Raw genomic sequence first — 25686 nt, forward strand, 5'->3', positions numbered from 1 at the left:
TGTATGGATTAGACAAACAACATATAACATATTAATTGATGAATTTAAGAGGTGCCGGTAGGCTGATTTTGTTACTTTTTGACAGAGCCAAGCTAGCTGTTTCCCCGTTTCCAGTCTTTATGCTAAGCTAAGCTAACCAGCTGCTGGCTGTAGCCTTAACGTAATATTTACGGATATCGAGCTTCTCATCTAACTCTCGGCAAGAAAGTGAATCCCAAATTGTCAAAGTATTCCTTTAAGTCAGGGAACTGACCACACCAAGTGAAGCTGTAGATGCAACAACCGTATTGAATCGAGCAAGGTTTGTTTTGCTTATAATTTTATTTTTTTAATTTTAAGTGAAAGAATGTGTTTTTCTTTTTTTTAAAGTTACATAGTCTTTCTTTAATGTCAGATTTGTGTCAGTCCTACACTAAGGAAGTTCCTCATTTGTAATTTGTAAACATTAAAAGGGCAATAAGTAAGAATTGAGACCACTCTCCACCTGTCAAATTTATACTCCAAAGAAATAGGGGGCGGTGTATCACATATCAGGTCATAACTGCTGCTAACTACTATTAGCTAGGTAGCTCAGTTAGCTTTGCAGATAAGTTAGTGGTCCTATTAGCTGACTGAGTCGAATAGGGTGTCTCTGCAAAACCGGAGACTTTGTGTGGGTGTGGTAACTGTCAATCATTTTTTAATTTGGCCAATCAGAGGTTTACAATCCTCTTTCAATCAAAAATTAATTTCACCAGTAGGCCCCCTGAACCAGTTTTCAATTAGTTTTTAATTTGGCTGATCATCTTTCTCATAGGAGAAGGGGGCAGTTCGACACGAAGACGCAAACTTGCCTTGTATCCAGAGTTTTCAAGTTGGTTTAAAGAAGACAGCACTAATTGCAAAAATGGCAAACATTATTTTACAATATATATACAATATTTATTTTTAACCTGCTGTATCATCACAACCTCTTCAGTTGAATCGAATGAAGCATAAAGCAATAATGTTTGCAAAGCAATGGAAATCCCTGTAGTATAGGCCTAAATGAGTAGCTGGTGCTGCAGCGGCGTCTCTGACAGTGTCGGTGCAACTTTCCAAAGAGGCGTTATTTGGATAAAAAATAAAAATTTAGAATTTTTTTTTAACTTAAAGTCACATATGACAGTATTACAGCGAAAATTACAGCAGCTTTCAGCCTAGCTCCGCCATTGCTGTCATTGTTTGTGTACCTCCCCCCTTTTAATACTGTGAAGTGATTCGCTGAATTAAAAGGTAATTGACAACTGATTCAGGCAGCGTATTGGTGAAATTAGTTTTTGATTGACAGAGAATTCTAAGCCTCTGACTGGCCAAATTAAAAAATGATAGTTACCCTGCCCATTCAAAGTCTCCGGTCTGCAGGGACACAAACTTGACTGAGTCCGGAATGGGCACCAGAACCAGTGCCGAGTGAGCGGGCCACGGAACTGGGATCAGCAGCCTGTTCAGAAGGGTAGTTAATTTTTTTTATGTATTAAAAGACCATTCTGGCCAAATCTTATATATTGCCCCTTTAAAGGGTGGAATGATATTCCTCAGGTATAGACAGCCTTTTCTCATGAGCTTGCTATTTGTTTCAGTAGTATTCTTGCAACAGGAAGTACACCTTGTTCCCTCCTTTCACACATGCAAATATTTACAGTAACTGCTGGGGTATCAAAAATAGGTGGGGCACCGAATGCTGAGGACTTCTTCCTTCCTTATTGTATTTCAGGCCAAATAGACTGATAAATTGTGTGAAGTTTCCTGTATATACCCAGTGCACTTGCAACTAAAGGAGAATGAATGATTCATCTACAAACTGTAGCCTCCCTCTGTGCAAAGTACTTTCAAATCCGTGTGACACACAAAAAGCAGAGTTTCTCACTGCATCTACATTTGCTGCCCTGCAAAATCGCTGCCAACGTGCCTTTATCCTTCTCTTAAGCCGAGTGTGCCCACCAACACCAGCAGAGATCACAGGCATGGCCTTTCCTGCTCATAATGAATCATGCGATGTGGAGTGAGACAGGAAGGAAGAGAAAGGACGAAGGCATTAAAATGCTCGATGAGGAGCCTGGTGTTCTCCCTGCTCAATCTGTACACCTCCTGTCTCCAGGCAGGTTGGAGCTACCAGCACACCACGCTACACAAACAGACAAGCTGCCACCCCTGGCACCGCCACACAACTTGGTGTGCCATCACAGCCGGCATGTTCCCAGAGCTTGTTTTTCATATTTGTGTGACATCATGAGGGACTTCTGCATAGTTAGTTTTTCTATCTTTATATTTAACTTTTTTTTTTTTTAATTAAGCTTTGAATGTTGGAAGGGAGCTGTTGTCAAGGAAAATTGAGCTCCTAAATATAAAAACCCTGCATCTTTCCTCTGCATGATTGTGGACCTCTGGTCATGCACAGTAGAGTCTCACTAGAGTCCCTCTGCAGACCACCGACTGAGCTAATTCACACATATCTCGGCGTATTACAAGAAAGATCGTGGGTTTTGCTGGTTGTGTGGGTGAGGCACATATTCTCTCTGGGTTGCATGTCTTTCAGTCACGTGTTTATTCTCAAGATGACACATTTTCTCCTCTGTAGTGAGTTATATTGCTGCTGCAGATGCGGGGTAAAGTACAGACAGCTATATGAGCAGTTAGAGCATATCTCTGTAGGTATCACCCTGCAGACAGGATGTGGGGGCGGAGAAGGTGGTTTCAGTTTGAGTTATTTATCTCTTCAGTCCCACCTTTTCTTTGGATTATCAGCTCCTGAACATCTCCAGGTGAAATTATCTATGCAGAATAAAGTCAGGTGTTTACAGTGTGACGAGAACCTCAACCATGAGTTATTTTGAATGCATTGTCTGAGGGAAAGTACAGTACAGTGTGAGAGTGAGATGGAAGATAAGGATGAGGTTGTGGGTGGTGTTACCCTGCACTGATTGGTGCACCCAACCTAGACCCACTCAAAGTCTAGAGTGTGGGAGGCTTTGTGGGCTGGAAAGGGTCTATGCTCCACTGAGGTATGTGGGCATCGCTGACTTTGAGACTCAGTGGAATTAATCTACATAAAAAAAGGGAGAGATGTGGTCAGCAGCAGCGGCGGCAGCAGCAGTGGTCCTAATCACACAGAGGCCTCTGTGTGTGTGTGTGTGTGTACGTCTCTCTTCCTCCATGCCAAGCCCCAGAAGGCAGGCTGAAGGGCCATGTGATGCCACCCACTCTCGAGTGCAGTGCATGGCAGGGCTGGCGCTAGATCCTGCAGAGCGGGTGGGATGAGCTCAGATATTGGAGGCTGGCACTGGCTGAGAACAAGGCTTAGCTATGGGGGGGGGGGGCATGCTTAAAACACAACAGCACTGTAAATACTGTCAGGTACTGGTTTACAATCTAGTTGACGAGAATAGTTGATAAGAACAGTGCAAAGACGATCTAAATATTACATTTATATACACATGCATATGCGTAATTGTTCTGCGTTTTAATTTCACCATCTTAATGAGACAACTGCTTACCATACAAATCAATATTTATGAACTATTGTGTTGCGTTAAGGCCTCTAATGGGTACTTATTATGTGAGGGAGGAGACAGATGCATCTGAAAGGGAAATAAAAGCCAGAATTACTGTATTGTTTTTAAATGAGTTGTGCTGTGCTGTTTGAGTGGATGAGAGGCCTGCCAAACAACTGTTGTATGCCTGATAGAGCTCTTTGTTGATTTGAAAAGCAAAGGGAGGTCCCTCATGCAAATTCAAAGGAAATTCTGAGAAAGCGGTTCCAAGACAGAAGACAATGCACTCTGTCTCATTCAGTACACGTTATGGAAGACACAGGATACAAGAGCTCAGGAATGCTGTGAAGAATGTATCCCGGCCCTTGCGTGCCATTGTGTGACTAACATTAATCACGTGGAGATGTAATTCATCTTCAAAACTCAACAAGTCACTCCATATTATTAGCAGCCGCAGTCTACAACCATGACCTGAGGCATGGGGCAACAGTTGGAGAAGTGAGTCTAACCCACATTGTTGTCCCAGTCATGAGACTTTAAGCTCAGGCAGAAGTATGCAATTCATCCCACATATAACAGACTGCTGCCCACTAAGCAACCTTCTCCTCACTCTCACTCCACCAACTCAGCCAGCTGCTACTGTCGGCTATGAACTGTTGATTCTTGAAAAAGCAAAGGTCAATTTTACTTCATATGCTCAGTGTTTATTGAAAAAGTTTTTAAAAAACCCTCAAAGACTGCATTCATTTTGGAGCTCACGAGTTCTAAGTTAGTGTATTTGAGAGTTCTGACAGACAGTGCAGGGACTGATTTGTTACTCTGATTACACTTCTGTTTACTGTGTCAGGGTATTGTTCCTCTCCTCACTTTTTAAACTCTCTGGGTGCATTATAGTTTAACATGACCTTGAGTCTACAGCCACACTAGCAGCTCTGTGAGGCTGTACTTTATTGGCACAGTGGTGCTTTGCGCTCAATGCTATCATCAGCATGCTAACGTGCTCACAATGACAGTGCTAAAATGTTTACCGTGTTCACCATCTTAGTTTAGTGCGTTAGCATTTCGACCTGATGAAAAGTCTGAAGCCTGAAGTAAAGGGAACACCAAAGTTATTACACTTCATCCTGAGGGAGAAATGAATGTCTAGAAAATCTCATGGCAATACATCCAATTGTTGTAGAGACATTTCACACAAAACCACAAATGTGAACCTTGTGGCTGGAGGAAAAGTCAGGGGATCACCAAATTATACAGGATACATCCTTTGGGAACCATGGATGTTTGTACAAAATTTTGTACCAATACATTAGGTAAATGTTGAGATATTTTACCAAATAGGTGAAATATTTGACCAGCTGGTAACGCTAGACGAAGAATCACCAAAGTCATTAGGATTCATCCTCTGGGGACCATGAATGTCTGTACAGAAATCCATGGCAACACATAGTTAAAATATTTAACTAAGTGGTGGACCAACCAATCCAGCATAGCTAAAAAAAATTAAAAAAAACCCTAAAGACATTTTATAGTTTATAAATAACGACTGCTTGTGTAAAACCAATGATGACAATCTGACTGGAAGCCTTTGGTAACAGCTTTTAACGTGCTAGAATGAAACTCTACTTACTGTTATTGTCACAAGCTGCTTTTCTCTGCATTTGAAGATTAATTTAAGCTGTAATTAAATTCATCCTGACATTATCTACGATGACAAATAAATGATTAAACCTCTCTTTGAATGTTCTCTGAGTCATTTTTATGTAGTATTTGATACCATTTGTCTTGATATGTGACTTGTGCTCACATGCAGCAAGCCCTCGCCAGATTTAACCATAAGGATAGGGGACACGTCACATGAATGCACTTGCAGATTTTCTGCTGCTTTTCAAAGGCCTGTTTCGCTGCGTGGCGTCAATCCTCCTGCCAATGTAGGAGCGTCTCTGGATGACTAAGGCAGAGTTACAGCTCTCAGTCTGGAATGGTGCCCTACTTGACAGTTCACTCCTAAGAATCTCAACTCTGTAACCTCAGGCCGATTTTGGTTGGAATTTCCCCCTCATTCTATTTTGTTTGACTCATTCAAAAAGCCAACACAAGATTAATTTGCTTTTTTCCATTAACGCTGAGTCTTATAAATAACCACTGAAAGTGTCCAATTCTAAAAATTCAGATCCTCAGCCTCTTAAAGGGGCACTGCACTGATTTTACACGTGAAGATCAGTTTAGTTGTCATGGGGAGTACTATACAGTTGTATGATGTCTTTTGAGGCTCCGGAGAAGCTTTGTCAAGTTGGAGAAATTAACCCTGGTGATGTCATTGCGAGGTCATCAGCGTTATCTCGGCTTCAGCTTGGAGAATATTTTTTAATTCTCTGCATTACAAACTTGGAGCATGGAGTTGACCAGGCAGAAGGGTTTTATAATAGAAATTATTGAGTTGCATTATGGGAATCGTAGGATCCAGCCTTTTTGGAGCTTGACCCACATTTGCAACAAATAAATCTGGATATTTCAGTCATTTCTGCATCAATTTCAATTATTCTTTTTTAAAAATCTGTCTCTCGCAAGTCCCCCAACATTATGGAAGTGCAATATTAAAATGCTGGACTACCCCTTTAAGGATGCACTCTTGATTAGTTCTGGTACACTAATACAGTAATTTCAACCTATTATCGTCTGCTTTTAGGTCTCGCTAGAAAACAAAAGAGAAGATGAAAGCAAATACATAGCAAAATAGTGTATTGTAGTGTCTGTGAATCAAGAGAAACCTTAACAACATGATCTCCCAGGTTTCTTATAAAGTAACTTAAAACTGTCAGACCATAGCATTGATTTATACAATTCCTCAGCCTAAAAATGTAATCTAGAATCTCTAGATTTCTCATGATTACCTCCTTGAAGAAAAACAATAATGACGCAGACACACCATGTTTGTAACAATAAACTATTTTTTTCATATTTACATCTGTACCTAATGTGCAAATCAATAATTTAAAGTAGTGTAAAACTCTTAAAGGAATACAAAATCATATCTTACAGTCCTAACATGGTGAGAGTCCATGAACAGGTCACATAGAAACAAAGAGGAGCAACACTGCAGTGTGTACAGGAGAGAGACAGAAGCGAACTGAGGGAGCAGTGGACATCCTTGGCCAGGACACACTTAGTTAAGGACAGCATGGTACATTATCCAAGCATCACCAGAACAAACAGCAACACAAACACTGCGTCTTTACAGTAGTCATGTCGAATGAGCAGAAAGCACTTGGAGGCCCGGGGTTTTACAAACCCACTGATTGGTTAAAGCACTGATGATCACAAAGGCTTGAGGTGCTCTTAGCAGCAGGTGCTTCTTTTAACGGCCTCTAGATATGGAAGAAGAACAGACAATCTCACACTGGACCGGTGACACATCTATACTGCAGGTCACCACATAGTGCTAATAGCATGATTGCACATCGTGTTGTGTGTGAAGGGGGGAAGAGACACGTAAATCACACTTCAGACAAATACGCATCGGCCTGCTCTCACTACCCACAATTCTTTTCATCTAACACACATTGACCAAATAGAGAAGTTAACAGGCGATTTAGAGTAACACACCATAAACACTGCATATCCGAGAAGCAATTCATTCTATGCACATTGTTTGGTGTTTGCCACAGAAAACATTTTGAAAATTTAATCGTAAGAAGCCAGTTTGGCAGTGCTTGTGGTCTTTAGGAGGTCGACTACGGGCAAATGTGAAATGATATCTTACACAATAGTTTGAGTCCAATTCTGACACAGGAAACCCTTGCACCGTGGTAAGAACAAAAGTACACTTAACAAATGAGATAGTTTTACATTTCATCTTAATCCAACATTACAATCTATAATGCTTACACATTTTAATTCCTGTAGTTCAAATTTGTTTACAAAAGCACACCGTGACAATCCTTTACAATTTACAAGACACAGTTAACCTACAGTAACTATATTATTGGTGCATAGACAAAATTGGGAGAGGGTGTAGCAAAAATCACCAATTTATTGCTTTAAAGTCTAATATTAATCTCCCATTAAATTTCTTTTGATTGCAAAACAACTACAAATTTTCCACAGAGATTTTGAAGAACCAAGCAGAGGTATTGCATTCAAACTGATTAAAAGAGCTAAAATGTTCCCTCCTGATGAGATGCAAATCTTTTATCCTTTGAAAAATAAAGAACTTTCCCTCACATAAAGAAAGTTACATCACAGAGAAATGACTTTTACTCTAAAACAAGTAAAAGACTAAATTCAATGAGACAGAAAAAAACTAAACAAAATAGCACAATTTCTGGCCAAAGCTGCTCACTGTTTCAAGTTCTGCTTCCCCCATCATAAAGTAATAATCTTTACTAACAAGGGAAGGGTGACAGGAATACAAGAGCATTCTTTAACAAAATAGGAAAATGTTTGCCATCATGTTATTCTAAATGCAGAGTGCAGATGGTGTAGTTGCCTCAAGTCTCCTGCGGCCTTGCTGACAAGTGGCTGAAGTGGCTGTGATGGCTATGCAGGCCTCTGCACTTTGCTCTCCCTCTCCCTGCGTTTCAGCTCCTCTCTGTAGCAGTAGGAGCAGTAGTTGTCTGTCTCTGGCCTGCCGTAGAAGGAGCAGTTCTCCCTCTTGCAGCGGCGCTGCTGAAAGCAGTACAAAGGGCTTCCAGAGCTCCGCCCTTTGGTTTTGTCTTGGTTGAGCCAGGTGTGAGACGAGTTGTCCTCATCAGCAAACTCCAGGCAGTCCTGAATGTCTCCCGCATCGAATCCATTGGTGTAGGTGTGGGACTTGTGTTCGCCAGGCATGTTGTAGGACAGGGTCTCTATGGTGTTAACAGTGCGCACCCCTGACAGGCGAGCAGGGCTGTAACTCTGAGATGAGAGTGTGCGATTCTGCTGGGGGTAGGTGGCGCATGTCTTTAGAGAGCCCACCACAGGCTTATAGGGGTCATCTTGGAAGATGGAGGACTGCATGTTGACATCTTGTAAGTGAATCACGCTGTGCCTCTGGATGGGCGGTGTATGGCTGTAGTGGGCAGACACAGGAACGGGCGCAGGTCTCTTAGCACCAATACTGGGGGAGGAGTAAGGCGCAGGGGCTGGGGCTGGGTGGGAGACATGATGTGAGACTATTGGCGGGGTGAGAGGAGGGACTGGGACAGGGACAAGAGGGGCTGCGGGAGTGGGACTGCTCCTGCCCTGCATCTTGAGACCCAGTGGGGGCTGTGAGTTATGGTTGTAGGTGTGGGTGTGGTGGGGCAGGATGGGAGAGCAGCTTTCTGGAGGCGAGCTGTCCGATCTCTCCCTCTGGAAGACACTCTCATGCTCAGGCTTCTTCACGGCCACCTCATTAGTGGCAGGGGGTTTCTTCTCGGCCTCCTTCCTCTTTTGCTCCTGCTCCTGGCTGAAGCGCTCCTGGGCGTTGGTCAGGTAGTAGCTGATCATCTCCTCGTGGAACTGGTGTCGATGGCTGGTGAGCAGGAGGCCTGCAAAAATGAACTTGCGCTCCCCCTGCATAGCGGCCCGCAGGATGTTGAGGCTGAGCTTGACATCGGTGCTGTATTTCCAGTTTTCCAGAGTCTTGTCCCCTGAGACTCTCCCTGCACTGTCCTGTCTCTCTGTGGGGGAGGAGCTGGAGGGTCTGTCTCTGTCTGTAGGGGAGGGACTAGTTGCCTTCTCAGAGGAGGTGGAGCTGGCTGAATGGCCCGACTCCTCCTTGCTTCCCTTGGATGTCTTAGACTCCTTCTTCTTTGTCTTTTCCCCCCCATTCTCCCCACTTCGACCTGAGCCAGAGTTAGATTTGTTCATTTTGCCGTGCACAAGTCCACCCAGACCTCCCATGTTCTTCTTCAGCTTGATTCCCAGCGTTTTGCTGAAGCTACCTAGTTTGTTGGCTACAGAATCAGCCCGGCTCTTGTCTTTGTCCTTACGCTGCTTGTCTTTGTCCTTCTCCTTGCTGGGCTTGCCGTTGTTAACGTTAGAGTTGCTGCCGACAGACTCGCGGTCAGAGTCCATGGACTCAGCTAGAGACTGGACATCCTCTCCTGCAGAGGCTGTGGGAGACTCTGGCTGAGCCAGGGGAGCCTGCACAGGGATACACACAAACATATACAGCAATGAAGAAAACACAGAACATAGCACAAGCAGTGACGTCTCAGGGACATTTTCATAATAATTCAAAATTCATATCTAGTTTATAAGTGGAGAGCTTTCAAAGATTTCCAATGTATTCCAGACAAATTCACCAAAAAACGTTCAAAAAGGAACTTGCCTGAACTGTTGCCTGATTTTTGATTATTCATAATCAGTACAAGCACATGAATGCCTGAGATCATTGCATTCTGACAGTAAATAAAAATGATTGATTGAACTCTGTGGTTTCAAGAACATCTGGAACAGAGGAGTCTCTCCAGAGCTAAATTAACCATGACGAACAAGACACACGTGTCAGAAAGAGTTACCCTTGTTTCAGATGGAATTCGGATCCATGTTACATTCATGTAGTTGTGCAGCAGGTTGAGTTTGGCCTCCAGAGACAAGATGAGACTGCCGGAGAACATTTATCCACAATTAACAACAAGCAGTGGTATAACACAGTTGACATTTGACAAACATTTTTACTAAAAGCTAATGGCAGATACATCATATTTATGGGTCTGATTATGACATTTTGGAGAACTTATTGAATTTAAACACTTTATGTGAAACCTGCTGCATTTCACCAGTTGTATAAAGTAGAACCCCTAAATAAACAATGCCTGCAATGCATTAAGGGTAATATAAAGAGGTGGTATTAGGAAGTGGTTTGAGTATCTTTTCTCTGTATATCTGCATTGTTCATACTGCAGCTTGTTGAAGGATAAGCTAACCCCCTGACTGGCAGGAATGTGAAACAGAAACCCTTACATAAACTCTTTGCTAAACTCAGAGAGGGTGTTGCTGCTTTAGTGAGGCCATTCCTGGGAAACACTATGGATGACTGACGTGACTCACAATTTGTTCTCTCTCTGCTCACTCTTTGAAGTGACCTGAGCCTGGACCCGATAATCAGAGTTAAATCCCCCACATACAGCCTTGTAGGTAGACTAAGAGAACTGCCTTGGCCTGCAGTTTTTACTCTCTTCCTGGGGCTGCTTTCGTAGTCAGCGCCTCTGTGTGCTTTGTTGATAAGCATCAACACCCTGTGATATACTATACAGGACTTACTTGGCTAGCTTGGTATTATCATTGTCGTCCCTCCCCCACTCCCAGTCCCTGCCAGGATCCACGGCAAAATGGAGTGCCAGCAGCTTGTGCTCCGAATCAGTCAGAGGGATAACAGCTGGAAGAGATGAGATTATCAGAAGGTTAGCTTGGTCTAGCTTTACCACTAGACACTGCATTGCACACCACCCACTCTCTCACAAGGCTAACGTGGTGTCAGAGCTAAAGTGACACCATAATGACACACTAGAATAACGCCACGTTAATTATCTCAGATGCCTGTCAGCGTGGGGTAACGTATACTGTGGGTGTATTCTATCTGCCATCCATTTTTTAGGCAGAGAAGTGTCCGTGACCAGCGAGTGTCACTCAGTGTCATCCAGACAGTGAAGGGCCTCAGTCGGCTGTGGCTCATAAAAGCTTTGACTTGGTTGCTCCTCTTACAACACAGACTGGTCTCTATACTGGTTCTCTGAGCTACTGTACCAGCCTGTCTAGTCCAGTGTAACCAGTCTATTTACCTTTTCCATGAGGTTGAAAATGAAAGGTAAAATCCAGTTCATTACAACTTGGAATGTACAATCGAAAGCTCCAAAACAGCTACTAAATGGAGCTTGTGGTGAGACTTTTTTGTTAAATACTGTGTCCAAGGTCAAGAATGAACTTTCAATCCCAGGTTTTGAACCAACATGGATGAGATGTCCTTAAAGTCCTCGGAAAAAAAATCGTGTAATACAATTGAAAGCTAAAGCTACTAAATTGACCTTTTGGTGAGACTATTTTGAGTACTGCTTCCAAGGTCAAGAATGAATTTCTAACTCTCAAAATGGATCTTATTTTCATGGCCATCTTTTTTTATCAGCAATGACAACACTGCACTCACCAGAGATATTAATGAGTACACGGTGACATTGCTACAGCAAAGTCCAATACGACAGGTTGTAAAGCGTGAGCGCACTTTAAATGTCGGTAATAATCCTTTGATGCACAACTATGGTAAGTATGTTAGGTCAAAGTGGATGTACGAAGTCAGTCTGTAAACAGTGATAGTGACAGTTTCTCTTTGTTTTCTCTTCCAAATAAGTTTGGCTAAACTGGCTGTCTGATTGTCTGACTGCTCGTGTTTCTTGACCTGTCCGACTTCTTTTTTGGAATGTTCCATACCTCTGCAATGACTTTGGTGAGTACAGTGTTATCATTACCAATAGGAATGATGGCCAAAACTACAAAAATAGGACCCAGGTTGTGGTGGTCTGAACTTGGCATGATGAGACTGCTGCTTAGATTTACATTTAACCTAGTAGCTCTACAGTTGATCAGGGCTGTACATGATGATTTGGTTTAGATAGAGTTCAGTTAGACACAGCAGTACAGAAGAAGAGCAGGAGTGCTGAAATAATTTCATTCATACCCTGCTGATATGATCAGCTACTTACAAGCAGGAAGAGGTTTTCAACACTAATCACTGAACACAGAACATAAAACAGACACCCACCCGGGCTTCCTTTCGTGGGAGGCGTGCTTACAGTATGTGCACAGTGCGGGCGTGTACGTGTTTGTGAGTGTGAGTGCATGGCTGCCTTTCAAAACAAGAGTGTGAGGAGAACTAGCTAGACCCCACTGGCCCACATGACAGCTCTCCTCAGGCTACCTAGTGTGGGGGCTCTTGTCCACATGACAGCAGAGAGAGGCAGGCTGTTCAGGCCGAGGACATTCCAGCCTTCACTGTCAGCCCCAGATGGAAGATACAGTCCCCTCCCTGCCTCATAAATTCTTCCACTGCCAATAGGCAGCTCTGCTCTGCAGGCTTCATAGAGACACAGGCACCAGCAGCAACGGCCCTTTCTGTGTCCCTGATGAAATTGCAGGTCAAACACTCACTCTTTCACTTTTTGAGTGCCTCCGTGTAGGTGCAAAGTGCACGATTAAGAATGCTGAGTATCAAAATACTGGTGGTACATGCATTGTGATGATGCCTTAAGTTCTTGAAACAGAATTAGTGCAGCCGCACCCACACTAGCACATTTAACACTTCTAACTTAATCACTTATTTGTATCTGACACCAGTTGCTAAATATATCATTAATAGCACTGCTGACAAACTAGGCTTGTCCAGAAATCTGTCCTAAAATGTCAAGGTTGCCTCAATGCATTTTACACCGTCTACCTAAAAAAAAGGCATGACTAATGCCTGTAGCCCCAGAAACAAACAGTAATGAGAACAGTGGCATGGCAGCACTGAAAACTGGGAGAAGGGTCTTTCCTGGAACACTCTTGCCCATAATCACAAACACAGAGAGACAGACAGAAGACAGTGAACCTGCTCCCACTCAGTTCCCACTCAGGTCATGCAGCAGGCAGCGGAGGTCTGTGAGGTGGCGTCCTGGCTCCCACGATGCAGCTGTCCTCCTTTCTCGCCATTCCAAAGTGCTGTGTGTGCTGTTGTTCCCGCTTGGGCCCGGTCCAGACTCAGAGATTCAACACTGCCAATTGAGCTCTGGGGGACTAAAGTGTGCTGTAATGTATTTACTATCCCTGTTGGCAGCCCTGTTTTGTTGTCCTTGAATGACCGATTCCCATAGCTTATGCATGGGTGACATCATAGCCCTCTGTGGTATGCAAGCTGTGTACTCAGCAACATAGCTGCTAGCCTGCCTCAGTACTGCCTTACTCAGTTTGCATCTTTGATTCGGGGTACAGACAGGGAGAAGGGAGGAGGAAACTTGGGTGTAACCTGTGTGGAAACAGCTGTTGGAACTGAGGTAGATAACCTTTCTAAGCATTTATTCACATGGTTTGATTGGACATAAATATCTTTGCTTTTTCTTTTTTTAGTTTATGCAAAATAAACATGTCAAGTATATCATGTCTTGTGTCATCAGGGCAGAAAGAGAGGATTCTCTCTCCTCTTTTACTCCCTTCAGAGAACAAAGTCACCCATTACAAGCTTTGTTTCACAGCGGGAACAGTGAGCCAATGTTTCCTCTGTTTTGCGATTCAAGAACAATTTGTACTGTCTGGAAAATGCACAAATTTGAATTCCTGACTTTGGTCACTCTGCACAGCTGCAGATTTAAAGGCCCTAATTCACCAGAGTAAACAGCAGTCATGCATATAAACAAGCCTGTGCTTTTTTGCTACAGATTTTAACAGCGGAACCATGGTGGTAATTACAAGAGCATCACAAATGAAGAGACGCATAAAACCAAAACAAATAGCATTTTAAGTCTAATTGCCATATTGATTTAATTATGCTGACTGCATGTGGAGTAATACACTGGGTGTCTTTAATAGATATTGAAGTGAAACCTGGCCAGAGCTGGATGGTTACATCGCACTGTTATGTAGGTGGGCTTTGTGTAAAAGACGACCATTTACTTCATTCAAATGGGCGTTAGAGGGTTGATGATGGGATGCCAAAGTAAACCTGGAAGTGTTTTGGTATTGGAACCAGAGCTTGAAATAGCTCCAGAGTTTTCTAGAGGGCCAGTTCCACTCACTCACGGTGTTTAACCACAGGAGCACAAACAAGCTGATAAAAGACATGGCCAGCAGCGTCTACTGAGGAGCCAGTCATTATCACACAGCAGGTGAGCAGCAGTGGGCTGACAAAAAACATACCCGTGTGCACAGGACTCTGTGTTCACCTGACTGCCTTACTCAGAAAAAACACTTGACTGCTCTTTTGGGATGTGCTCACAAAGAAAAACTGAAATAAAAGAAAGTTTTGATCCTTAGCAATAACCTCTGACTTCACCTGTCACCTGTGCCTTGTTTTTTCACAGTCCACCATCAATACAGCCCCATTACCCATGCAAGCAGGCCATAAAAGGGGCAGTAGTGTGATGTGTCAGTGTGATTTAGAATCAGGTTACTGGAGGGAACTCTGCTATAATCTTCCATACAGAGGGCTGAAGAAAGAGCCAGTATTCTAACCCAGCCTCTGGCACCTGAACACACACAGGGCCAACAGCTTCTCGGATGCTCTTCGCTGTGCTGGGGGAAACTGAGAGCAACCCTCCACCTGAGACGCCCACACATTGGCCTGACTGTCAAGAGGGAGGGTTGGTTTGTTGGGGCCCCAGCAGCCCGGGACCCTGCCCATATGTGGTGATGTGGTAAAGGCTTAGGGGCCGGCTGGGGCTTCTCTGCCCTAATTGGCAGTGGAAGATTAGGTCTGCCTGTCTGTCTGACCCTCTGCCTCTCTATCTGGCATCTGTTCAGAGATATAAGCCAGTATGGCAACATTGTTTCTTGAAATTCAAAAATAACAAAATGCAAACACCCATTTCTAATAATATCATACAAAAACATGAAACTACACCTCTTACATGCATAAAAAAGGAGAAAAACATAACCGGAGCAGCACAGATTTGTATCGTTGCTGTGTAATATGATTCATCACATGACATACAAATGCACCAAGCTAAGCGTACAAGTGTTTTCATCACATCCTGGAGAGAGACTGCAGACAAAACGCACTCTGATCCTATCACAGGACACAATGTACCAGAATGAAAAAGTACAGTCATGCAGTAGTGTTGTGATGGAGCTACAGTGGGTTCTTTGGACATATGCACCATCTGGTGGACAAAAAGAGAACCCCCTCCACCACACTAAAAACACCCAAAAAAAGTAGGAGTGCTGAAAAGTTATGGACTGTGGAGTGGGCTGGCTTTGAAGTGCTGCTGGCATTAAAGGGAATGACTTCAGGGCAGGGATGGCAGGTTAGTAATCATGTATGTCTGCTAGTCTGCAGTGGTCGTACCCAGACTTAATAACTAGGTTGGTGTTTACAGGCCGAGAATAGGACCTCACATATTCAGAAAAGCACAAGAGAAGGAGGAAGACCGAGAGAGGAAGAAAGAAACAGTTTGCGTAAGTGTATCTGTATTTGAGAGTGGGAAAAAGAGAGACGGAGTTGGCCGGCTGCCCACGCAAATGACAAGTGAGTTCCACCCACTGAGTCAGATACAGAAGAGTGCTGTGACTACTAAGACTGGTTGTCAAGGAGATCCACTCTATTTGTCAATTAAAGGAACTCCATGTGAGGATTACTCTGACCTCGAGAATAAGCAGTGCATCCGGAGTAGGAACACTGGCATCTGAACAGGCAAAACAAGACAAAAACAAGAGTCACTCAACAAAATGGAAAATCAACACTCCCTCTCTACAACATTACACAGTCAATATGCTCTGCACAGCACAACGTCGCAGATTCCTGTGAAGGAGGCAAATGCATAAACAGACATACCTACTGTAACAAACTAAATTCAACCAGCAGTGACTTCAGAGAGAGAAATGTAGACATACAGTACAATAACATACAGGCACGAATGATTTGGTCAATGCTCAATAAGTCAAGAGGAAGGAGCCTGCTGTCCACCCTCCCTCCATGTTGGCCACTCCCTGGTTCTTGCTGCCAACTGGCCTGTTTTAATAATGGATCACAGGTAATTAGACTGCTGTCTCATATATTATTCACCTCCAGAAGGACAGGTAGACCACTCGCCCTCAATCTCGAAATTTACACACTTAGAGTTAAAAGCAAAGACTAACCTAACTATTACCTAAGTTAACTATTGCACATTACAGCAGGTGAAACATTTATTTATTTTTTTTCAAAACAGGAGGTCAAGAAAAGGTATATATCCCATGTCTCAACCCGTGGATGCCACCTGCTTTTTCTGCCAAGATTATGAGTATATAAGTGGTTTTGTGATGATGTACAATTACTTACCTTGCTCTCGCTGCTGGTCTCTCTGTTCCATGGACACCAGTGCGGAGAAGTGAGCCTGATCGTAGGCCAGGACCAGAGGGGAGCAGTGACAGCGGCTTGGAGGCACCTCCAGAGGCAGATAGAGCCCTCCAAACGGGATGGGAGCAAACGCTGGAATTCAGTTAGAACACCATATCTAGTGTCAGTCCGATGCTGCTTATCCTACTGTATTGTAGAAGATCAAGGCAAGATGCAGTCAGTCTACCTTCTCCTCCTGAGTCTCTGAGCATCGTGTCAGCCACCACTACAATTGGCCTGCGCAACACATGGGCCAGCACAAACACATGGAACTCCTCCAGGCTCTCATAGACCGGATCCTCAGAGTTATCCACCCTGTAACACAGTGGGATCATGGGATACTATGACAATTTCCTGAATTGGTATTGACTGATACGAAAACATCTGCAGACAAAATAGTAAATGTTCATACTAATTGGATCCATTTTGCCCTCTGGCTACCTATAACAGACAGGGCAACAATGCACAAAGATCCATCTGTTCATACATGTGTTTGAATGAAACGGAAACGAATGAACGGGAGAGAGAAAGAGGCAGGGAGGGTGAGACGGAGAGAAAAAGCAGAGGCAGAGCTCTCAGGCATGTAACCACCAGGGAACTGGAGGATGTGCAACAATTAAGTTGTCAGCCACACAAACAGCCACGCTGCCAAATTCACTCTAATAAAGAGCCTCTTAATATGTGAATCCCACTCATCCTATTTAGGGGCTCATCTCACACTAGGACCATCAAACATCCCTAACCTGATTACTGTATTACAGTCAAACTCAATGAGAGGTTAAAACCACCAGAATAAATGAGTAAATTATGCTATTTAACGGGATATTTTGAGTGATAGAGGGCTTCGTACTGGACGAGTCACTGCTGGGGAAACACAGTGAATTCATGTAAAAAGACAATTCAGAAACAGATGCTGTTGTCACATGGAAACAGTCTTTGCATGGTTTGTTATGAGGTTTTTACATTTAACTTTGAAGTCAGCACTCAGATGAGAATTAATGACTGTGAGTGCAGACAACCACAACCTGTTTAAATTACATTTTATGTAATTAAATGACATTTCAATCTTCGGCAGACACTTTCTGTTCATCTGTTGTTTTTTCCTCCACCAGATCAGCTGCTATACCTAGCGTGTGTATGACAAAGTATGTATGTTTGTTTCAGTGAAAATGGAAACAAGAGACAAACCACAAGGTTTCTGTGCGTAGGAGGAGGAAACTAAGGTTAGTTTCCAATCTGCCTCTGTAGCCTGAGATAAACCCACTCTTACACTTCTTTTTATGTTTATGCAACAGGGGGCAGCGCAAATCACATCACCTGCTGCAGCTAAAAGTAACTGACAGCTCAGGGGTGGCTGTTGCAGCAGAAATGATTCATACTGATGGCAGCCAGTAGAGGGCACAGTCTCACATGAGAGCTTCCACAATGTTATTAAATCAAGGAAGCAATTTGAAAGAGCAACAGTCCGAGTGGGAACAATGAGTTTCCCTGACAAATCCATCTTAGTGAGAAGGTCACTTTTGTCTTAATTGTGGGCCTCCTGCGGTGCTTCAATGCACAAGGCATTACAGCAGGAGAGTGGGAATGTGTGATGTTGGACGAGCGCAGCAACTTGCTACTGCGGCTCTGTTTTGTTCTGTTCTCCATCATATACAATTATTACGGAGCAAACACTGCTGGATTCTGGTTAAAGGAATGTAATATGTGTCTTGAGAGTTCAGAGTGTGTACGCTTGCAGGCTTTTTTGGGATAAATGTGAGTCAAACAGCTTACCCTCCACTGGTGTTGCCGTTTTTGCTGAGGTGAGTGCGAGGCTGACTGGAGGCCAACTTCAGCAGCTCGTTCCACTCTCTCTCCCACTCCTCCTCGGTGTACACCAGCCCTGACTGCACACACACACACACACACACACACACACACACACACACACAAATGGAAATTCTGATAAGCACGTGCTGATGCTCACCCACACAATCCCTATTATTCATTTTTTCTATTTTCATCTGCGTCTACAAGGTCATCTGCTGAAGCTTTATGCATTTACACATGTGGGTATTTTTTTGTCATAATTTTGTTGTTAATGGATAGTTTGATAAAAGAAACAGACAGGAAATATGGGTAATTAGAGAAATGTGGATGACATGCAACAAAGGTCCCTGGCAAGACTCAAACCAGGACGCTGCATTTACATGAGATGCGTCTTAGATCACTGGGCCACCCGGACGCCCCAGGCATTTTTAAAACATGAGCATCTGGACTACTTCTTTGCCTGAGCTATCTTTGGTGACACAATTTTTCTAATAGATTGGCAAATACTTTAATCCATGAATATCAAGAGAAGGGAGAGGAAGTGCAGAGGATTCGGCAGTATTAGCAGCACTGCTACTAATGCGCACTTGGTATCATAGAAAGACTATTTTCCTCGCAGCAAAAATCCAAATGTGCGACCCGGCAAGGAAGCTAAAATCAGCACTTATTAACAGAGGTTACGAGTGGCTCATCCCTTCGCTTTCGCATGTGGATTTATTAACGTGTCATTAGTGAAAGAGGATGTGATGCGTTTAGGAGGTGCAGTGCGCTAAGATGGACACTCTCCCAACCTCCTTGTTCTGTTGGGTTTGCTGCCACCTCCACCTCCTCTTCAGAGCATCTCTCTCCGCTCCGCTCTTCATCATAGTGTACAGAGATTTCCTCAGCATCAGGTCTCTGTCATGGAAGCCCCACATCCCTGATCAACACAGACACGCAACACTGTCACTGCATGTTAAGATTGAGGACATGAAACAACAACACAGCCATTAAACATAGATGACCAAAACGGCACCAAACTATATAATCATTCTGAGATGACCTCGGCTCTTTAACTTTATGTCTAAAAATGTCGTTCATCACTCATCAAAGGGCCTTTAGTTGTCTGACTGTCAGTGTAGATTACATTTGCTCTAGTGCCTCAAACCCCGGCAGCTCCTCTGCTGCTCCAGCAGTCCTCACACTGGGGTGTCAACAATGTCCTTCAGCAGGGACCCGAATACCCCGTGAACCCTGCAGCTGACGGTTTCCTGCAATGTACAGGTCAGTTATCTCCCTCCCTCCCTTCCTTGCTTCCTTCGCTCTCTCACTTCTCCTTTCTCACTCCCTCCTCTGGATTCAGCAGCTGTGACGCAGCACTGACATCGTTAATAGACAGCTGTGACACTGACTCGCACAGTTGTTTAACACCAGGCTTGACTGTATGTTAAATATACTGTAGTGTACATGAGTAGCTCACCTAAAGAGGCAGCATGCAGAAGGCAGTTCCCGTCCCCTGTGGTGGCCAGAGGAAGCAGCTTCTTACAGCTGATGCACATGGTGGACCACCAGTTCAGACGACCTGCACAATGCACAACATAATAAGGCCATGAATTCTGTACAAAACTGAGAAACAGGAGGCAGCAATCACACTCACATTTAGTTCCAATCCATTTTCAATTCAGTGTTCTCTTAATTTACTCAAATTGAAACGCACACAAAAAAGATTGGTGATAAGGTACCCGCGTCTAATTTATTTGTATAGTCCAATACAATGTCTCATTGGGCTTTATGGGCCCACAACAACATTTGGTCCTAACCTAGCCCAACATCTCTACGAAGAGAAGGATATAATCTACAAAAAAGAAGTCTTAGCACATAAGAAAAATACTTTGGGCATTTCAAAGAGAGATGTTTATTCCATGGACAGCTGGGGACAGTATGAAGTGTTTCCTTTTAATAAGTAAAATGTATAATTTTGAGTTCAATTTATATCCTAATTTAATTTTTTTAGACATGAGATATCTGTGTAAATCTTGTGGAAAGAAAGAAAGCTTCTGTCTAGTCTGTTAGTGATGTTAAATCACGACTCCTTTTATCCATCAGATTCAGTAAAAAAACATCTGTGTTAGAAATGTCACTACTACTCTGACAGGTATTGACAAGAGCCTTTAATTGCACGTCTCAACTGTTTGTCACCTTGATATTCAAATGTAACTTTATGTCCTCCGGTCTCACAGTACTGGAGCAGGTACCAGTAACGGCCCATTGAGAACAATTAGCCAACAAGCATAATTAGCCTCAATAGCTGAACTTTGAAGGCAATGATTAGCACAGGCCATATGCTTGTACACACACCCTCAAATACCCAGCAGTCTCCCAAAAAAAAACAAAAAACCACTCAGAATATCTTCCTTTTCCTCAGCCTGACTTTTACAGTATCTCCAGTTTCTACTCCGTCACCGCCCTGCCTGCGTCCCTCAGGGGGAGACGACTGCTTCACAGCCCTGGGCATGGCACATTGCTTTACTGCAGGCAGCCTCACTGCTCTGAGCCTGGGGTGATCTGACTGCATCATTTATTTAACAACAGTAAACAAAGAAGAGGCTCTGAATGATTTACCCCTCAGTGTAGATGGGCTCAAAATGCAGATGGTTTTTGCATTTCTCAATGTTAGACAAGTTAATTTTCTGGAAACATGGACTACTGTTACATCTCAGTGTGTTTAATGCTGTTATATCCAAGAATGATCAATATGCTGGTTGAGACTCAACCACCCATAAACTGAGGCTAATACACATGGTTGTTGTATTTTGGTTTACCTTTTCTTAATTACAGAGATGCATATTTTATAGGAGTGTCTCAGCTGTGGTCTTACTCACAGTCTGTGATGCATATAATGTTGATTACATTCATGACAGTGCTAAGATTTTTACGACCGTAAATCCTTCACCTATCACTAGAGATCTGACACTATTGGTTGGTTAAGTCACTGTTAAAAATGTATTTATTTATCTTCTTGGTTGAACAGAATTAGTTGAGAAAGGCTTTACGATCTCTGCAGTCTCGCTGCTGGAAGATTTGAAACTTCACTAACTAGTTTCTCTCCGTTAGTTCAAAGCCTCAGCTGGGAGATGAATCCTTTGGGATCCTGGATGCTTTGAATTAGTTGTTGTCGTCTTGCTTCCAGATGATGCTCCTTCTCTGATCTGCTCTGTCGCTCTACTCTCAGTCTCGCTCTCTATGTCTCTGTCTACATTACTGACTTTCACTGGCATTTCTCATTGCTGCTGCTTTGTGGGCCTTCTGCATTTCATTGTAATCTACATAAAGAATACAGTGAAATGCATGCGATTGTGTTACATATGTCATGTCAGTAGTAGGAGAAGTACTATAATAGAATGTATTATATTGTATAGTACTCACCAGCCTGCTCCAGAGCCATCATGGTGGACTGCTCTATGAGGTCTCTCTCTATGAAGCTCCTGAAATCCTCACTGTAAACACTGAGGTCTGGTAGCTGGAATGTGTAGATGGGCATCTCAAGAGGAAACTGCTCGCTAGTACAGTCATTGGCCACTTGCAGTCGCGCCAGGGAGACGATAGCAGAACTGGCGTGGGAGATCCCGCGGGACAGACGCTTCTCTAGAGGGGAGAAGAAGGGAGAACTGAATGGATGAGTGGGAAGCAAGTGAGGAAAGAGAAAACTGTTGAGTTCATCAGTAGTGGTTATATGGTGTTGAGGTGGCCCTTGTACCTTGTGCATTGTCGTCCTGCTTCTGTGCACACGGCCTGTCGATCTTGGTGACATGGGTGGGGGTGTCACGTGTCTCTGGCTGCTTGTAGTAGCGGCCCTCGTTGAAGACCTGCGGCAGGTTGGCAGTGTGGACCTGCCTGAGCTCCTCGTAATCATTTAGAGCAGCACTGAGGTCCCAGTTTTTACCTGCAGGACACAAACAAAGATCTGATTGATTGCACATCAACACAGATTTTGAATAGCAAGAATAAATATTGCTCATAATCTACAATAATTGAAGGGTATTGTCTTGATTTTTTCAGATTTCCAGAATTTCTGTGATTCACCAAATATTGTGTTCCCACGCATCAAAAGGTTGTTGTTTTTCTGGTGCAACAGGACACTGTGCACTGCAGTTTACGGTAAACAGGGTTATCTCATGGTGAATAACTCATAATATGCTACCAATAGCAGAAAGTGAAGAGGAAAATGGGGGTAAAATGCCAAAGATCTGCTGAGTATGCTGCAGAAAAGCCAGATTCCCTCCAAGTAATTGATAAAAACAATTAATGTACTTAGTATTTTAATATTCGCAAAATAAATACTGATGAATTCTTTACAATTTATAAATAATGAGCCCCAACTTTAATGGTGTGTATATAGCCTATATGGAGCAATGACATACAGTTCTTTAAGGAGAATAACTTGAGGTTGAGGTTCGGTGGTGCCACATCAATGAAGATAGTGACGGGAGACAGATCCTTTAACAGAGTGACAGCAATAACCTGATGTGCAGGAGGGACAGACACGCACACACACACACACACACACACACACACACACACACAGAGTTGTCTCCTCTGGGTACTGTCTCTCTAACAGAAATCCCTTCCAGGTTTAAGAGACACAAGTCAAGCCTCAGTCTTATTATAACTCAGCGTGCCTTCTCATGATGCCACAGGAACTGATCTGCAAAACAGTCTTTATAAAACTCACATCAATGCCTACAGATGCAAACATTCAGAGGGTGCCTGCATGTAATCTGAACATGTTTGTGAGACAGAGTCCATTAATGGACTCACTGTGTAAGAGACCTGGATGAAGTTGTCCTCTTTCCTCCTGACTTCCAGACACGATGATTCTTGGCAGTCTAGACATGAAACCTGGCACCACTAATCACTGTCTCTCACGCCAATCAATGCAAAACTGATTCTACTTTATGGATCTCAACAGCTTGAGCTGCACAAATCCAGGAACACAACTTAAGGTCTGACAACATAGCTACTCAGCACCTAATGCATGGTCTTTAAATGCCTCTACATTAGCCTACTAATACTGTGGCATGGAAGGCATTGTTTCAGCTCCTTCATTTGTAATGGCTGTCATCAGCAAAATCAACACTGATAAATTCATGCATTATCCCTATCTAGTAGTAATACTGCAGCTTTACTGAAGTCCCTTTTTCTCACAAAGGACTTAAACCAGTTGCATAGGAGCATTTTCTATACAGGGACAGTAGAAGTAGATCTTTATGAGCAAGCTTTACTAAGTAAGCTAATCTAACTGATTTCTTTAATTAAACAAAACCACCAAAATTAGGTAATTAACCTATTTTCCTTTCCTGTGAAAATTAAAAACCCTGAAAATTAGTTGGTTCTCAAAACATTTGACCACAAAGGTCAAAACACATTCTTCAGTACATACACCAGCCTCTAGGGGGAAGCAACACATGTGGCGCTGTCATATTTCTCTCTGCTTGCTCCTCACACTTCCTGACTCAGACCAGAGGGCCACAGAGCAGCTGATTGAAGCAGGTCTGGAAAGCTAAGCTAACACCAGAAAGAAGCAGCAGGCATAATACTGAAATAGGACACTCAGGCCTACATCTGTCTTGTCTGAGTGCACCGTCTTGTTTGGTGCCTGTTAGTGTCACAAGTATGCCCCCTGTGGCTTTGTGCCAAAGCAGAATCAAAAATAAAAAAAAGAATGACTGAGGGGGAGGGAGAAACAGACACCCAACACTTTAATTCTTTTATCAGACTAGACACGAGCTGCATAATATGCACACAAAGACAGAAAATGTTCCAGGACACACACATACTGCAGGCACTCTACAAGGTTTATCCTCTAGTGGAAGTCCGATTTGTGTGGAGCATGCTTTTATTCCTGTAAAGTAGACACAACTGTATCTGCATTTCTTTCCCACAGCTTGACCAGATGCTGGAATGCAATGTGAAATTGGCTGAGATTGAATTTGCTACATACTGGAAACTAATGGAAACAAAAACACAAACATCACTTTTACTCTCTAGAAATCGAAGCCAATTCAACTGACCATCAACCAGCTTTCTGTTGCTGTGTACACTTTTGCTCTCCTGTTTTGTCTTTCCAAGCGGCACTGTATGTAAGCTATACAAGTGCCAGTAGCACTCTGCTCCTCAATGAGTTCCAATGAATGGGCACAAAGCTTTCCCTGGGGAGTGCACTCGTAAAACCGTCACACTGGCCTCTAAATCAACAAGCCGGCTCATTGCTGCAAGCCCCACTCCTCTCCTCCCCTCCTTTGTTGCCTTTCTTTTCCTTTCCCCTCATTTCCTCTTCTCTTCTGTTCTTTCCTCTCCTCTGCTCGCTTGAGTGCAACCGCAGCACAACAGGGGAGCAGCTGACCAAAACAGAAATCCCCAAATATTGAGTATAGCCTCTGATCTCGAAGGTGCAGGACAGCGTGGGTCTCTTACCTTCCAGCAGGTCTCTTGCCAGACCCGGTTCTGCCCCAGTGGACCGAACAAAGTCTGACAGGACCGCGTCCATGTCCAGAGTCATGTGATCATGTGTGTGCGCTGCCCAAGGTGCAGCGGTGGCCTTGGTGGACGCCAGCCTTCACGTTCTCATCTGGAGAAGAAAAAAAAGAAAAAAACAGCAACACCATTTTACAGGAAATCCATTTCAATCACACTTTTGAAAACCCATCACTCAAGAACCCCTGTGAGAGAACAGTTACTGGATGGTCTCTCTCTCATATTTTAATCCCTGCCACTAGAGCTGATAGTTCATAGTACTGTGAATAGCACTCCACTCCCAGTGCTCCTCCCAGTTCTTGCTAACAGTCATAACATAATATCCAGCAGCACAGATGTAATATCAACAGCACAGCCAGAGGTCATATCCAGGACACACCTGCCTATCTACAAAGCCTTTGGCCCACCGCCCATGATCATAACAACACTAACCCTCTTCCTGCCACCGAGGAGTTTCTGGGCATGATCCAGTGTCTTAAACCACATCAGTACTCTGAGCTGGAGAGCAGGGAATGATGCCTAGCGACTGTTTGTGGAGCTGGGCGATTCAGTGTGATGTTATTTAGTATGATCCTAGCTGGAGAACATGTCAACATGGCTATATAGCAGTTGGGCTCTAATGATCAACAAGCATTGCCTTGTTAGGTCACAAAAAAAACTTCTAAGATGCACACACGTTCACTCCCCCGGCCCATGGAATGAATGAGTCCATGCATAGCTGTCATTCCACTTGAGGCTGTGTGGGTGACAGAGGAACGGAGCTCAGCGCATTGTCAGTGAAGAAACAAACACCCACAGGTTTGCAGCTCTGACACCAGGCCTCTGTGTGCA

At 43.5% G+C, this 25686-nt stretch overlaps 1 protein-coding gene across 2 annotated transcripts in view; it reads right to left on the reverse strand.

Moving 5' to 3' along the window:
* Positions 1–6440: 6440 nt before the first annotated feature.
* The window catches only part of otud7a (OTU deubiquitinase 7A), a 35176-nt gene continuing 15930 nt past the window's right edge, over positions 6441–25686 (reverse strand). For both annotated transcript variants that reach the window (XM_044193829.1, XM_044193830.1), the window contains exons 3-13: positions 24796–24949; positions 22079–22264; positions 21748–21966; positions 19802–19903; positions 19134–19261; positions 18307–18419; positions 16721–16848; positions 16477–16626; positions 10740–10854; positions 9995–10079; positions 6441–9617 (exon numbers count right to left, since the gene is read on the reverse strand). In XM_044193829.1, the coding sequence (XP_044049764.1) occupies positions 8049–9617; positions 9995–10079; positions 10740–10854; positions 16477–16626; positions 16721–16848; positions 18307–18419; positions 19134–19261; positions 19802–19903; positions 21748–21966; positions 22079–22264; positions 24796–24880 (2880 nt within the window). In that variant the 5' untranslated portion in view covers positions 24881–24949 and the 3' untranslated portion in view covers positions 6441–8048. The remainder of the gene's footprint in view (positions 9618–9994; positions 10080–10739; positions 10855–16476; positions 16627–16720; positions 16849–18306; positions 18420–19133; positions 19262–19801; positions 19904–21747; positions 21967–22078; positions 22265–24795; positions 24950–25686) is intronic.

The sequence above is a fragment of the Siniperca chuatsi genome, linkage group LG4 (genome assembly GCF_020085105.1).
Source record: "Siniperca chuatsi isolate FFG_IHB_CAS linkage group LG4, ASM2008510v1, whole genome shotgun sequence".
Lineage (NCBI taxonomy): Eukaryota > Metazoa > Chordata > Actinopteri > Centrarchiformes > Sinipercidae > Siniperca > Siniperca chuatsi.